We start from the raw sequence: 17,690 nt of genomic DNA, 5'->3' as shown, positions 1-17,690 counted from the left end.
TGCCTCCATAAATTAAAGAACTTACTCAACTCATCCAAGAATCCACTTACTCTACTGACCCAACCTGGAGTACACTGTATTTATTGCACCTGTAATCTACCATATATAGGGGAAACAGGACGCACAATTCCTATCAGACAAAAGGAACATAACACATTAAATATAATAACTATGGTGAAGCTGGCCTTTCTGATCATGGCCTGAACATTGACTGGAAAAGCACTAGTTGTTTACATCACACCAAAACATGGTATGAACGTAAATTTAAGGAAGCCTGTGAGATTCTTATCACCCACCCTAATCTTAACAATAATGATGGTCTAAAAATCCTAAGCATATGGAAGGCACATATTCTACCCAAGGAACCTTTCTCCCTAAGAGTTAACTATAAATATTTGTAGTTTAGAGTAAACTATAAATATAACTATTTGTTCTAGGTGTTACTGTAGATAATCCAGAATCTTAAATCTATTAACAATTGTCATGTTAAATTAGGACATCATTGTTACTGTAAGAAAACTATCTATATGAAAGAATGTTTCTCTGATGTTATCCTAAATAGAATGTAGCTTTGATGTAGTTTCTAATTAATTTTCTAATTTTATTTGTATTTTTAATTTAATTATTTTTTTTTTTTATATATATTATATTTTCACTAGAGGTCATGCCAAGTAGAATAACCATTGATCAAATCATTGTCTCTTTAGCATACTGTGTGAAATGTAACTCAGCTTGTCCTTGTATATTTGTGTATACTCCAGATGATGAGCTTGAGATGAAAGTCGAAACGTTGGGAAATTAATAGTTATTTATAACATGGTTGTAAAGTCCATAATTTCTAAAAATGAATTAACACGTAGCATTTTTACTTTATAATTGTTCTCTATTTTTTTGGATACTACGAAGGAGAGAGGGGATTCTGAAAGTTCACTTAGAACAAAAATTAATTAATTTTATATTATTATATATTCTAAAAGGAAAATAACAAATTATTATAATTTGATGAATGAAATGTGATGAAACAAGTTCTTTATTATTATCAGTTGCTTTAATATCATTTTTGTTCTAGGTGTTTATCAGAACTTTCCAGACACCCCCCCCCCCCTCTAGGTGGCTGCTTGCCATGATTTTTATTATTATTATTATTTTTTGAATGCATTAAGAAAATAATAATAATAAAATTACACTCATCATGTATATACTCAACTACAATTTTCCAAGGAATGTAAATCCTCTTCCCAGTTGAAATGGGTGAAATTTGATATCAAATATTAGTGTCAAGTATGTACTTGGGAGAAATCACTGAACCAAGTCATATGATATCATACCATAAAATAAATATTAAACAGAAAGCTCACTGGTTTAGAACCAGTTTTGTATATTTATGTTTTTCCCAGGGATGCTTAAGGTTCAAAGCTATATAACTGAGAGGAGACCTCCACATAGCCTTTAAAGGAATGCAGAGAACTGACCAGGGCTTCTGACCTAATGTCCAATCCTCACCTTCTCGTGGTGTATCTACCTGGATACTGGCGATTTGGGATTTAGCCGACCGAATTGTATTCTTATTGGCTTAAACCAAAATACAAAACGATGGTACAACATGCTTTCATGCCAGCTGGGGCGTCACCTGATTAAACAAGGTCCCCATTGTTTTCACCAGGGAACTAGGGCGAACAGTGAAAATTTAGCTACCGGAACAAATCTGAAAACACACCCCAACTCAACATCACCAGAGTTACAGATCGATACTATCAACATAAGAAGTCTGAATAGCAAAGAAATGGAGCTAGCTGAGGAATTAGATAAGTACCAGATCGTCATAATAGGGGTGACTGAAACAAAAAAGACAAAAACAGGTGAGTTCTTTCTGTGCAATAAATACAAAATGTTATATTCAGGCAATGACAATCAAGGAAAAGAAGGAGTAGCCATAGTATTCAATACTAAATACGAGGCTAATCTTCTTGAATGGCAGGCAGTCTCAAGTAGAGTGATGTGGGCAAATATGAGAATGGAGAACTGGACAATGAGACTTATTTGTGCCTATGGTATCACAGAAGGTTCTACTAAGGTAGAAGTGGAGGAATTTTTTGATGCTTTAGATAAAGCAAATGACACAGTGAAAACAGAAAAGTTGGTCCTTGTTGGGGATCTAAATAGCAGAGTAGAATATAATTGTCAGACATACAAAAATATTTTGGGAAAATTTGGAGAAAAGAGAAAGCTAATTTCTCATGACATGGACTGGTTATTACTAACACCATGTTCCAACATAAAAATTTGCACAAATTCACATGGAGAGAAGAGGCAAGGAATAAGAAAAGTTTCATTTTTTTGTTGATAGTAATATTTTCTCCCTGGTGCAGGACACCAGAGTGTACAGAGGATTTGAAATTGGAAGTGATCACTATTTAGTCTTGAGCAGGATAAAATTGAATTTCATATTGAAAAGAATAACATGAAAGAAAGTTTTAAAGCAAATAAAAGTTGAGCAGCTCTCAGATGTGAACTGTAGACTAAAATACAGAAAGATTATTGAAAAGAAAATGAAAGAGTTTGAGAACAGGAATCAAACCTTGGAGATTCAGTGGCAAACTCTGAAGAAAACATTGATTGATTCTGCCAGAGAGGCATGTGGTGAGGTTGTGTGCAAGGATAGAAAAATCAGAACTCCATGGTGGACACAGGAAGTTAAAGAGGCAGTGAAGGAAAAGAAGAAAGCATATGAAAAGTTCCTGGCAAATAAGTCAGATTGCGCTCTTAGAGAATACAGAGACAAATGTAAGAAAGCAAAACACTGTGTAAAACTAGCTAAACAAAAGTCATGGAGGACTTTGGCAAGCACATAGAAAATAAATATCAAGAAGGTGGTAAGATATTTTGGAGGTTGTTGAAGAAGCTTAGAAATGAGGAAAGAGTGCTGTAAAAGCACTCTTTCCTCATTTAGAGATGATAAAAGTGACATGAAAACTGGCGAAAAAGATATCCTTGACATATGGAGTAATTACTTCAAAAAATTGCTAAATGAAACAATCAGTGATAGCACAGTGGTGAAAAACACTCAACAGGCATACAGTCAGGAATACATATCAATACTTGAAGTAGAAAAAGCCATCAAATGCTTGAAATGTGGAAAGGCAGCAGGAGTAGATGATATTTGACCAGAAATGCTGAAGTATGGTGGTATAAAAGTCTTACAGTGGCTGCACTGCATAGTTCAGAAGGCCTGGACAGAGGGGCAAATTCCTGATGATTGGAGTAGGGCTCTCATAGTACCCATATATAAAAAGGGAAATAAAACTGAATGTGAGAATTACAGAGGTATTTCCATACTGGGTGTTCCTGGCAAGATTTATGCATGTATACTTGAGAAATGGTTGAGAAGAATTGTGGAAGAAAAGCTTGGTGAAGAACAAGCTGGATTCAGGCCAAATAGAGGCTGTCAGGATCAGCTCTTCACCTTTACAACAAATAGTTGAGAAAGCTTGGGAATATAACAAAGATCTATATTTAAGTTTTGTCGATCTGGAAAAGGCATATGACAAGGTGCCAAGAGAGAAGCTATTCGAAACGCTATATGGTGTCAATGGGGCATTATATCAAGCAATACTTTGTCTTTATTTGAGTTGTACGTCAGCAGTTGGAAGTACAGGAAGATGGTTTAATGTTAAATCTGGTGTGAGACAAGGATGTACATTATCCCCTCTGTTATTCATTATTTATATGGATCACATTACGAAGGAAAGTGGTATTAAACATGATATCAAAATTGGCGGTGTTATTGTCAGCTCTTTGCTTTATGCAGCCGATGTTATACTTCTAAATAAATCCGCTACAAGTCTGCAAGATTCCCTGACTAAATTGAATAATTGTTGTAACAGATAAGGTATGAAGGTCAGCAATAAAAAGACAAAGACAATGAAAATAGGCAGAATTGTTGAAAATGTCAACTGCGTTGTGATTGGAGAACCTGTGAAACAAGTAAAACATTTCAGCTACTTTAGGCACGATTTTTAGTGAAGATGGTAAATTAAATATGGAAATAGACAACAGAATCAACAAAGCTGGTATGGTAGGAAGTCAATTGAATAAATTCATTTGGAATAAGAGAGAATTTAGTCGGAGCACTAAATTAGCTGTATACAAGACAGTGTTCAAACCAGTTTTAACTTATGGATCTGAAAGCCGGGTCAGAAGTAAAACACTTGACCAAAGACTAGGGACTGCAGATATGAGAGTCCTGAGAAAGATTAGAGGCGTGAACAGATGGCATCAATGGCAATATCATATTAAAAACGAGGATATTAGGAAAGAACTTGACATTGTCAGCATCCAGGAATGCGTTAGCAGAGCTAATCTGAAGTGGTATGGTCAGTTAAATAGAGTTGGCGAGGAAAGATTAGCAAAACAAGTGTTCTCTGCCAGGTTGGCAAGAAAATAACCCAGAGGAAGACCAAGATATAGGTGGATTGATTCTGTACAAAGTGTCTTAGACGATAGAAATATAAGATCGGATAATGTTGGAGTCTTGACAAGTAACAGACTGATTTGGAGGAACATTGTAGATGGGAAGTTAGTAATGATGTAAATTTTTCATGTAGTACTATTATATTCTGTATACCCCTTGAGGGTACATGGCAGGAATTTGATGATGATGATGTTTTTCCCAGAATATATCTTCAACTTTTCAACTCATCTTATTATGAAAACAAGTGTGAGAAGCATCAGACATGCATTGAAAAAAGAAAAGAAAAAAGACATGCAAGCAAACATTCTGTGATCAAGCATTATTATAATTATTATTATTATTCCTGACACCTCCAAGGAGTCCGAAGACTCATTGCGGGAAGATACATACAACTGTCTCAACCACTGCACCGAACTTCTACTACGAGTCATTGCCATCTACCGCCCACCACCACCTTAAATGGTATTCTATGTCTGTAAATTGCATGTGTTCTGAAGGGCCAATTTGTCTGTATGCGGGATGAACAACCCGAGTTTTTGGGAGGAAAAACCCTGCTACCTCCATATGAGATCGGCTAACTCCCCTTCGACTGAAATCATCCAGATAAAGATTCCTCCAGTCGCGACGAGAATCGAACTTAGGCCTATTCCAATCGAAGGGCGCAATGTACAGTTGTTCTTCCAATTGCGCTACGGAGGCGCTTATTATATGTGACACTTTGTTCAAAACCACTCAGTGATTACATATACATGTGCATGCTTTGCTAGTTTTGGGATTTCAGAACATCTGAACAGTTTTTATTATTTAAAATAAATTTTAATAATACAGTGTAATTTTTTGAATGTAGTAAGTTTTGTACTTATTTTAATGCATGTACAAAAAAAAAAAAAAAATAAATAAAAAGTGGTGCTTGTGAATCTAAAACGTTGACTGTTCAAGCTGAAAAAGGTGAACATGTGGCTTTGTTAATACTTTATCATTTTCATAACTTTTAAATTAACATGATTGAATAATGGTATTTGTAAGTGTTTAATTATTATTATTATTTATTTATTTATTTTATTTTATTATTACTTTTTTTTTTTTTTTGAGAAGGTTTCCAAAAATACATTTTTGATTGAAGTTTTTGTTTAATTTTTCAGACTTTGAGCCAAAGATAATTATATTATGTTTATTTTTATATATATTTTCATGTAAAGGAAGGCTCCTTCTCCAATTTTTTTTTTTTTTTTTAAAACATATATTCTATTTAAACAACCTGGATCTTTATAATGGCATCATACAGAAACATTTAAGAAAATTTTATTGAGTGAGTGAGATAGAGATGGAAGAAGGAGGAGGGGAAAAAACTAATTTCTATTGCTCACCAATTGTGAAATTATTATCATTATGTGTTTTTGTTCAGCAATTAATCATGGCAAGCAGAAATCCATGTATTCTTAATATTCACTGTTTATAGAAGTATTTTTTCATTATGCATAAATGTTTACTGTATTAACTTTGTTCTAGTGATGAAGTTTATGAAGGTGAATTTACTTTGGGAAATCATGAAAGTAAGTGTATCTAATTTATTTAATAAAATATTACCTCTCTTTCTGTGTTTTATAGTTGTATTTTAGAGTTTAATTGAAAAAAAAAAGCTTGAATTTCCTACACATTTTAAATGTGCTGAAGAAGTTTATGAATTGGATAGAATAATATTAATGGATTGTTTTAAAATGTTAATAATTAAAAGAAAAGCTTTAAAAAGTACTTATGAATATGAAACCAATCTGATATAAATTTTTTGACTAATTATAAACAGAAACATTATACCATAAGTTACATAAACTGAAAAAGCTGTTTTCATTCATACTGCCATTTGGATAGTATTTTGGTCTTAAAAATGTTGGAATGGGAACTATAGATAAATAAGATATATAAATTAGGCTAAACTTTGGAAATCAAAGCCTTATGGAATTGATTCGGGTCATCCCAGCTTTGCTGATGACTGGTCCATCACTATCAACCAGATCATCTGCTTAGCATTCATGTTAGTGGACTAGTTAGTCCACTAGCATGAATTATATATTATTAAGTTATATTTTCTTGTCAATACTGGAAGAAGCAGTATCATTCCTACATGTAAGAAGTAGAAGAATCTAATGTGGTTGCGGGATGCATGCAAGGTTTGGAAAAGAAAGAAAGAACCTGTTGATGACATTTTTGTTGATAAGCCAAAGCTTGTATTTGTTCGGGAACACTTTGTGGAGAAGACTGTTCCAAAAAGCAGAGGCAGATGAAATAAGAGTATGAGGCAAAGCAGGTATAGTGATGACTTTGCAGTTGGGTTGTAAAAGGAAGTTGAGCAGTGTTAAAACTATGGTTTTATTCTTAAAGTCTATGATATATGGTTAAATCTATTTCTTATTAATTATTTCTTATTCGGCTGACACTTTGTAAATTTCTACGTTTTCTCGTTTGAAACTTATCTTCTTAACTTTTACTATACTTCTGACTTATCGTCAGTTACGCTATATCTATCTTGTGGCCGCAATTAGTAATGCTTACGTGTGCAAGACGTCAAAAACAAAGAAATTGCCTCGGGCTGAAGCCAATCTCTTTGTCTGATTTACTGGTGTTTATTCTGAATTAAATTTTGGAAAATTTGTTTGTTAGTCAGCTGCACCACCAAAATTCTAGGATAAGAGGAGTATCTCCCTCTGAAGAATAGTACACCCAGTATGACATGCAGCTCCTTTCTTTCCAACTTATCTCTATACCAAAATACAAATATTTCTTACTCTGCAGTCGTGGTAATATCTACTTTAAGACACATAGGTTCGATTTTATGAGTAGTTCATTGGACTTAGAGATCAGGCAAGTTATTTTGGCAAGAAAACAATTTATTCATCACTAAGAAACAAATACACAAATGACGCAAATTAATTTGACTTAAATCTAATATGTACACTATATCTAACAACTCAATATAAGTTATATGATCATTTCTCACAATCATCTGAATCTCAGCAGGACTACTTGTCTAGAATTGTACCCCCCTTTCTTAACTTTACATATAATCAGATCGTCAATCAACATATTAAAATTCAGCCTTAAGGAATGACTACAACAATTAAATACAAGTAAATTCACTATACATTTCAGCTAGGCTTTCTCTTACATAGAATAAATTAATTCAGTTGCTTGCTCAAGGCCTGAAGTCCTGCAACTCTAATTTTTAACACAATTCCATCAATTCAAACCACCGTCACAATTTGAGTTTCTCTCTGACTAAATAATGGAAAGTTCTTACTTTTCATGAAGTCTGGTCCTCTATAACTGAATATCTCTTCTTGTTTCCATTAGACTTCATCACTGTACCTGAACATCCTTTTCATAGCTTGGCAGACTTCTTTCTTGTTATCGGCAGACAATTTATTTCCTACGGCATGGAAATTCGGCATCTGGTTCCTCCTAATATGACGTGCCTTAGTTGCATCGTTCTTCTGGCACTTGCTTCATGAATACAGGTCTCCGAATAGGAAAACGATTCATCACCCACGATTCTAGTGAAGTTCAGCTGCTGCCGTTAATGAGCATCGTACTTTCTTCTCAACTCCTCGGCTTGCTTTGACCTTGATACCATCATGAGTCTGAACTCTCTCGTCGGAACTCCACATGACTTCCTGCCCCACGAACAGAAACTCCACTCCGGAACGTACTCGAACTCCCAGGAAGAAACTAAACCAAGCAAGCCAGTAAGTCCCGATGCAGCAAACTCCTATTTATATGGTTCCGATGACCTTCGTTTTTCTTACGTCGTAATCCCCTGGGTACCCTGATGTTATGCACCCGTCACCCTCGTTGATCAGTGCATTTAGACGGGAAATCCCTGTGTAATGTTGACCTTTGCGTTTGCAGCGGCCTCAGATCATGACTTAATCCCTTAATCTGTCTGGAATATTAATTGACTAGAGGTATACTTAGACACAATTTACCTTATATGTAATTTCCTTTGTTCTTACACAAAACTTTTTGATATTACAATTTTCAATAACAAAAAAAAACAACATTATTTTCATTTCAGTTACACCAAGTTTTTCTATTAAAACACAAGTATTTTAGTGGGATTTAGCATACTTGTAAAATCTGCACAAAGATATTTTATTCAAGATTTTACAGCAGTTGCTACTGTTTTTGCTTTAATAGGATTAGTAAAAAACAAGGGAACAATGAATATCAGTTTAGTGTGAATATATTCATGCAGGTACCAGAAAAGACATGAAATTGCAACAGACCATGAGATAGTGGTTAGGATCACTTTCCTGTGAACAGCATCAAGAATTTTTAGAAAGGCTTCTGTGTGCTACCCCAAACATGTAAACAATATTCTATGGATGGGCAAATGTAGAATATGTATACAGAGTTAGTAGCTGCATAGGTGAAAACTAGTGTCTTAAATGGAAAAGAACATGCCAAGTTTTTTGGAAGTCAAGAATACTATAGAAGTGGGGATGTGTTTATGGCCAGAAGTAAATGTCATCTAGAGAAAGAGAGAGAGAGATTGATGCGATTCTGTCTAGTGATTGGTGTAAAAAACTCCTGTTAAACTTGTTTGTTTGTAGAATTTTTGCCCATGTTTCATAGCCATCTATAGTACAAAAAACAAATGCAATTAAACAATAACGAAAAAAAATTCTAAAATTGCCACCTTAAGCTAATGTAAGAAAGCTAAAATGGTCACTATTTTCTTAGCTGGGGGTGGGGAATAATATATATATATGTGATTATATGCTTCAACTCGGTTGTTGTGATACATTTTTAAAAATAGATTTAAAGACTTAAAAACCAAGATTACTTATAAAGATTTAATAAGATTAATACAACTAGTTTCAATTATGCGTTATCCAGTCATGTTCTTTTTTCAAATAATCCTAATGATGATCAACAAAGCCACTCCGTTTGCTGGGATAGATCAGAAAATATTTTTCGCTCTGATGATGAGTTTGAGAGAAAAATTATAGAATCAAGGGAAATCCTTCTGAATCCTGTCCACTTAAACAACAATTTGAGTTATAACATCCCAGATAGCCATGCTGCAGTTATTCAATATTGACGTTCACGTGAGTCTGCACGCATACTTGCAATAAACAATGGTACGCCTGTTAGAACAACTTGAAAAAATACGTTTTTTATGTATCAATTATGTATGGCGATTTTTTACCTGTATTTTCAAGTTTTTAGTTACTTCCATGTTTATTACTATTCTCTTCCTTTAAGAATACCTGATGAAGGCTATTATAAGCCGAAACTAGTTGTATTAATCTTATTAAATTTTATAAGTAATCTCGGTTTTTAAGTCATTAAATCTATTTAAAAAAAAAAAAATATATATATATATAGGAAAGATTAGCAGATTTAAAAGTACACTCTCCCATAAAGGGGATAGATGTAGACCCAGGGGTCTTCAATGCATGGCCCACAGAACTTCGTCATGTCAGCCATAGCCTATTGTGGTTTTATATTGCCAGACTTTTTTCATTAGTGTGAGACATATTCTGTGGATAATAACTGTTACACTGCTATTTTGGATAATTTTTTGGGTTCACTTTCCATCACTATGGCGTGTACGAGTAAAAAGCGTAAATCAAGTGATTCTTGTCGGGTTTTTAATGAAAAGTGGACCAATTTGTACTTTTTTGTGCTGATCAATAATAAGCCAGTGGGTTTAATTTGTTGTGAGTTAGTGTCAGTATCGAAAGAATACAATATAAATCAACACTATGAGACAAAGTATGTTTCCAATTTCGATCACCTTCAAGAGCAGCTTCGTATGGACAAAGTGAACCGTCTCGAAATTGATTTAAAATGCTGGCAGGGTACATTTAAAAGGCTAGAAGAGAAGGGAAGAGAGCGAAGTGTGCATCAAGTAAGTTATGTAATAGCTGAAAAAATTACTAAAAAATCAAAAGCCTTCTTGGACAGCGAGTTTGTGAAAGAGTGTCTCATCACTGCCGGGGAAATCTGTGCCCAAATAATAAGGAAGTGTTTAAAAACCCAAGTTTGTCTGGGGATAACTGTAGCACGACGTGTCGAAGAACTTGCCAATGACATTGAAGGAACTAAAAAAACGGTCGTCCGAATTGGCGTCATATTCACTTGCTTGAGAGCACAGATGTGAAGGATACAGCACAACTGGCTATCTTTGTCCGTGGCATTGATCAACAATTCAATGTGACAGAATAACTGCTAGCACTTGTACCTATGAAGGGAACAACGAAAGGCACTGATATTCTTGAAGCGGCCAAGAAAACGCTCCAGGATTTCGACCTCAGCTTAACCAACTTTGAGGGTGTGGTAACTGATGGTGTCTCTGCTATGGTGGGAAAGAACGAAGGGTTTGTTGCACTGCTATGGAAAGAACTGGAACTAGAAGGAAAAGATTTCGTCCATTACCGCTGTTTAATCCACCAGGAGAATTTGTGCATGAAAACTATTGGATTTGAGAATGTCATGAAAGTTATTGTGACTGTCGTCAACATTATTAGGGCAAGAGGATTGAATCATCGTCAGTTCCAAGAGGTTTTGACCCAAGAGTGCAAAGCGGGTCACGGCAAAGTAGTTTATTATAGTGATGTGCGTTGGTTGAGCAGAGGGAAGGTTCTTAAAAGAGTCTTTGACTTAAGGGAGCGAAATATAGCAGTTTATGCCAACAGGGGAAGCCGATTGCAGAATTCAACGATCTGAAGTGGATGACAGACTTTGTCTTTGTGACTGACATCTCGTTGCATATGAATGATCTAAATACGCAGCTACAATGCAAAGATCAACTGGTGCACACGCTGTTTGATCACATCAAAGCTTTTGTGGACAAGCTCAAACTTTGGGAGGCACAACTCGCAAAAAAAGACAACTCATTTTCAGCTTCTCACTGAGTCCAACTGTTCGTCTATTGATGAATACGCTACATAATTAGCCGTGTTGCAAAGTGAGGTCGAAGAGAGATTTGGCGATTTTCGTAACCAACAGTCTTCTTTAGATTTATTTTCAATGCTATTCAGTGTCAATGCTGCCGAAATGCCAGACTCAGTACAAATGGAGTTTCTTGAACTCCAAAACAACTCTTCTTTGAGAGAAAATTATTCAGTGTGCCCTTGCTTACATTTTACAAAGACTACATTTCTGAGGATGTATTCCCTAATCTTTGCTGGCATGCTTTGAAGATTTGCACTTTGTTAAGAAGCACATACTTATGTGAGCAGTTCTCCAGAATGAAGCATATAAAGTTAAAGACAAGAACTCAGATTACAGACCAACATCTCGAGAATACTATGTGCATAGCAACTTACAACATTGATGCTAACATCGACAAGCTGGTCAAGGAAAAACATTGACATTATAAAAAATTAATGTTTTCTTCATTAAATTATCTTTTCTCAAATATTGATTGTATTTACTTATCATGAACCCGACTTCTACCTATGATCCTCAAGCTGAGTTTGTTTATTTTTATATGATTTTATGTAAAGTATCAAATGCACAGCATTCCTTGTGAATCTGGAAAGCATCTTACAATTCTAAATACCGCAGTATAGCTTAGTGGCCTGTGATTCATTGAAATTTTTAATGCGGCTTGCACTGTCTGAAAGGTTGAAGACCCCTGATGTAGACCATCAGATCTATTTAAGTTAGGATAATGGAGTAATGTTTCACATATTTCTTTATAAAGATGGTCTATAACGAATTGGTATGAAAGATTCTTGTCTTGTTCCAGTAAATTCTGTGTTTAGTGGAGATAGCATGTTCAGCAAGTTTAAATTGTTCAGACTCATGATATTTAATATATATATAGTGTGGTCTATAAGCTTTAGGATTTGCTTTGTTGGGCATACAGTAGTAGAGTGACCTATTGGCAGATCTGCTAACTATGTAATACCCACTACACATCTACACTCCAGAGAGTGAGGTTAGTAGCGTACGAGTTACAATGTGTAGTGCTTTTTCTTTGTGTGTCATGGACATAAAAGGTAAACAGAAAATTGCAATTAAATTTTGTTTTATAGCAGGTCTTTCTGCTACAGAAACCTTAGAAATGGTACCAAAGGCATATAGAAATCAGGCTGTGAATTTATCAATATCTTCATGTGGTATTCGCAATTTCGTTGGTAGAAGTGGCCATCCCACATTGACTCGAACTCAGGAAAACATTGCCACTATTGCTGAGTTGGTGAAGAATGATTGCTGAATCTCCAAAAAGTAAAACATCTTCCATCCTCCAAAGAAACTTGTATTAAATTAAAGAAAAGAAGAGGGGGGAAAAACTTCCATTTATGGAAATTGTATGCTCTTACAGCAGTTTGAACAACTATGTGCTTTGGAACCACAGTTATTTAAAAATAAAAAAAATTAAAACAAACATATTGATTGTAGTGATTTTTTTTATAACATGAAATAAAATAATATTTTGGATTTTCTATGCCATTGATTTTACAAATACAAGTTTTACTTAAACATTCTATTGCAAAAAATTGAAACTGACAAATATTGAGAATTCATTCATTTTAATAAATTATGGAGACAACTACCGTATTATAGTCATAATATGGTTACTCTTATTGTTTCAGTTTATAATAAACCAAAATAATCACCAAACATTTCAACCTTGATATCAGGGTCATAATCTGGAGATTTTGTATATACACATATATACAAAAAAAAAAAAAAAAAACCAAGCTACATCACAATACGCATAGTATGTTAAAGTCACACTAATTTGGTCAACTATTAACATTACTGACCCCTAGTTTTAAAAAAAAAAAAAAAAAAAACTGTTACCTCAAAGCTAGACTACAGTTATCTGTTGGCTAGAAATTATCTACACATTAATTGCTTTAGTATCCCATAATGCAACACACATATCCTTACAGACATGTTTAATGCTATGCATTATGAGAAGGGCCACTATCCAGACTGGTTTTGACATTTATTGAAGTCTCATCAGTGGGAGCCAGATCCAGAAGTGATACCAAGGTTGAAGTAATGCAGAAGTCATATTTCCATATACAAGTCCTCCAGTTCTCTAATCCAGAGTATTTTAACAGTAAGGTGTGACATCTTTTGACTACTTGTATATGGAAATATGACTTGTGCATTACTTCAACTTTGGTATCACTTTTTTGGTCTGGCTCCCACTGATGAGACCTCAATAAAGGTCAAAACTAGTAGGGTTGATTGTGGCCCTACCCATTGTGCATAGCATTATATATGTCCGTAAGGATATGTGCATTGCATTTTGGGACACTAAGGCAATTAATGTGAAGTCATTACCCCCTATATACAAGCAGCCCAGTTGTTATGTCACTTCATGTGCAAACATTTTTATTTGCTTACACTTGGATAAAGGATTCAACCAAGAATATAATTTCTTGCCATCTTAATTTACATTAATTCTTCTGATCAAAACATTTACTTCCAATGTATCACTCTAATAATTGCTATAACTATGGACATGTTATTACCCATTTCATTTTAAATTCTTATTCCTTATCTAAGAATCAAGCATATTACAACTGACTATCATCAAATTCTCCATCTTCATTTCTCTTAATTCTAAACTCTAAAAACTTTCTGAATAAGTCTATAGCTACTGTTGTGCCTTCTTCAATTGTATATATTCACAACATCTAAAAATGGTTTTCTCTTAGGGTTCTTTTTCATTCTAAGAAAAGAAAGGAGTACTATAGAGATGCTATTTTTGAGTAAGAATTCCTGGATACCCAGCATGATGCATTATGGATGACACATTACATAAACTGGATACTAAAAAACAGCACCATTTGTGAAGTCATTACCTGAGAACCGCACTGAAGGCATTAGAGAATAATTCTTTTGATTGATCAGATTTTACAGATCAATTCAGTGCTGAATGCTTGTTGTGAACTTCTTTGTTTCCATGAGGGTCAAAGCTTATCAAGGTTACAGCAGAACTTGATAGATGAGCTTAAGACAGGAATTAGGAAAGGAGGTAGATTGATCAGTAGTCTAAGATATGTCGATGATACAGTATTCCTTTTTAATGACAACGAAGAACTACAACAAATCCTTGACAAAGTTGATGAGACCAGTAAGAACAGAGGACTTTAACTCAATCCTAGCAAGACAAAGAATATGGTTCTCAAAGGAAATTCAGACAGCAAAACTCCTGAGGAACAAGTGTACTTTAATGGAGAAAGAATTGAAGAAGGCAGCAAGTTTGAGTATCTGGGATCCATTATTAATATGAAGAATTGCTGTGCAGAAGATATCAGAAAATTAGGAATAGCTAAAAGGAGACAGTCAGAGACTTGTCTAAAATCTGGAAAGATGAATCTATCTCCACAGGAACAAAGTTGAGGATTCTAGATGTAGCTGGATTGTCCAATAGCAACTTATGGATGCGAGACTTGGAACCTAACAAAGTATGTTAGGAAAAGGATAGCTGCTTTTGAGATGTAGTGTGACAGAAGGCATGGGTGCTAGAAAGGATTGATAAAACATTGAGGCTTCTTAAGGATATTGGCAGAAGAAAGATGGAAGGAGGACTTCTCAAAACAGTAAGAGAAGGTAAAATTCCCAGAAAAAGAGGAAAGAGTAGACCTTGAGTGAGATGGATGGATAGTGTGTCTGGACTGACTGATCTTCAGAGAGTTGAAGCCTCCAGATGCATATGACAGGACCATCTGGTGAGGACTGGTGTGGAACATCAAGGAAAGGAATGACCATACACTATCTGATGATGTCCATTAAATGGCAAGTTTAATGGAAGAGTTCCATTTTAGAAGTACAATAATTTTTTAAGTAATGACCATACACTATCTAATAATTTAAGTAATGACCATACACTATCTGATGATGTCCATTAAATGGCAAGTTTAATGGAAGAGTTCCATTTTAGAAGTACAATAATTTTTTAAGTAAACTAAAGTTACTACTCAGTGTTTTGATTCCTTGAAAACACGAGTAATAAAAGAGTATGGAACCATGAGAAACAAATATGTAAGTGCTAACTCAGAATATATTGATTACATTACTACCCTAACATCTATTAAAAAATAATAAATAAATAAAATACTGTGTAAATTATGTTATTTATTTAGAATAAATACTGTAGTTTTCTTTTTTCCCTGCTAAAATAGTGTTGTTCTATCGAACCTTAAAATGTAAAAACCATTTGTTGTTTGTCAGGCACACTGAATATTTTAGATTAGTCCTTATATTAAATTTGTGTTTTTCACATTCTTTCTGACATGCACATGTTTTTATTCTTCAGTGTATTATGCTTCTGGTACCAGTCTGGCACGTTTTCCCAAAAAAGGACTTGTGATAAGCCATACATTGAACAATCAAGGTTAGTATGTTTTAATGCTTTTGTAATGTCTTTCATATATACTTAAAAAAAAAGGGGGGGGTCACTTTGTAACTACTTTCCCTTTTACATGTAAACTGGTGGTTCTTTATCCTAAGCCTACAATCATAGCTTCACAAAGTGTACATTTAACCTTCTTACTGGCCAGGACGTATACAAAAGTCGAGCAAAACCTGGATATGATGCTAACTATCTGTTGAAAGAACAAGGATAAGAAGTGCAAATCAACCATTATGTCCATTACGAGATGTGATAATCCTTCACATTGAGAAGAACACTTAACAGATTACCTTGTGTTTATAGATGCATTTCAGTTACATATAGCAAGAAACAAAGTTTCTTGCCATGTGCTCAGTAACTGGAGTTTTACTTGTTTTTGACAGCCTAAATACCTACAAATATTTTTATTTTTTTTTCCACTTCTTTATCATAGAATTACAATGTCATTATCATTTTTTTTTTTTTTGCAAATTGTTTTTAACTGTTTAGTCAATAATATATTTTATTCCCCAAGAACGGGATGCAAAATAATTAATTTTATTAAACATTAATTTTATAAATTAATAAAAATCCTCTTCTTCTTGGCCTCACATGTTAGGCAATTGTTGCCTGTAATGTTTTCAAGGGTTTAAAAAGTCTTCTGTCCATCTCCTCCTGGGTCTTCCTCTTGATTGGTGTCCCTTTGGCTTATATTTCCAGGCAATATTTGGCCATTTGTCCTCATTCATTCTTTCTATGTGGTTTTTCCAGTTCTTTCTGTAGTTTGTGGGATGTCTTCTGTTATGTTAATTATAGATAATTGTTTTCTTATTTCTTCATTTCTTATCTTGTCTATTCTTTTATAGTCTGCGAGTGGTCTTAGGAACTTCATTTCTGCAGCTTCCACTTGTCTTTTATCTCGTTCTTCCCAAGTCCATGTTTCACTGTCAGAATTCCAGAATTGGTTTGGCAATTATTTTATATAGTTTTATTTGGATTGTTCTAGACAAATCCTAAAAAAAATATGGTCCTCATATGTTCAAAATTAAGTGTTTTTATTTTCTATTCATAATCATAGTTCATATAATACTTCACAGATTAATTGAAAGTCTGACTTTTATGATTTTGCTTTATAGAGAACATTACAAGTATCAGTTCTTTGTGCTTCAACTTTTTTGGTTTCTCAGAATCACTCATTACAAATTGAAATAAACAGGAATGAAGTAAATTATGTACATATTTTCTGCCAATTTAGATATCATGTAGTAATTTCAAAGAACCAATACTTTCACTGTAATTTGTCATTCAAGATATATATATAAATAGATGCATGTGTCAAAAGTGAAATTTCATTTTCACTTTTTTTACAACAGATTTAAAATTGTATTTTGCCTTTGATGGCTAACTCTGCCCACTTTTTAAAAAAAAAATTCAAATCTTTTTTTTACAAGATAATTGTATCAAATAATTTACAATTTTTCAAAAATACAAGCAAAACTGTGATTGTTACAAATTAAGAAATTATTCTGACATAAATGCTGTATCAGCTTGTAAAAGAAATATCAGTATTTTGTTTAGTGTGTCTTCTAATCTCCAGTTGAAAACAAGACATTGCTGATGTATTCTGCACTGCTGCTTGAGGCTCTCTTGTGTGACTTCCCTAGAAGAAGGATAGAAAAATCAGAACAGGAAGTTAAAGAGGCAGTGAAGGAAAAGAAAAAAAACATATCAAAAGTTCCTGGCAAATCAGATTTTGCTCTTAGAGAATACAGAGACCAATGTAAGAAAGTTAAACATTGTAAAACTAGCTAAACAAAAGTCATGAGAAGACTGGTAAAAACATAGAAAATAAAT

At 34.0% G+C, this 17,690-nt stretch overlaps 1 protein-coding gene across 2 annotated transcripts in view; it reads left to right on the top strand.

The window, feature by feature from the left end:
* Window positions 1-17,690, top strand: part of S1P (membrane-bound transcription factor site-1 protease) — a 480,656-nt gene that overhangs the window by 380,964 nt on the left and 82,002 nt on the right. For both annotated transcript variants that reach the window (XM_090401757.1, XM_090401758.1), the window contains 2 exons: window positions 5,981-6,024; window positions 15,762-15,839. In XM_090401757.1, coding sequence (XP_090257883.1) covers window positions 5,981-6,024; window positions 15,762-15,839 — 122 coding nt within the window. The remainder of the gene's footprint in view (window positions 1-5,980; window positions 6,025-15,761; window positions 15,840-17,690) is intronic.

The sequence above is a fragment of the Typopeltis vanoorti genome, chromosome 12 (genome assembly GCF_054136105.1).
Source record: "Typopeltis vanoorti isolate ZY-2024b chromosome 12, IOZ_Tvanoo_1.0, whole genome shotgun sequence".
Lineage (NCBI taxonomy): Eukaryota > Metazoa > Arthropoda > Arachnida > Uropygi > Thelyphonidae > Typopeltis > Typopeltis vanoorti.
This window is presented reverse-complemented; position numbering and strand designations above follow the sequence as displayed.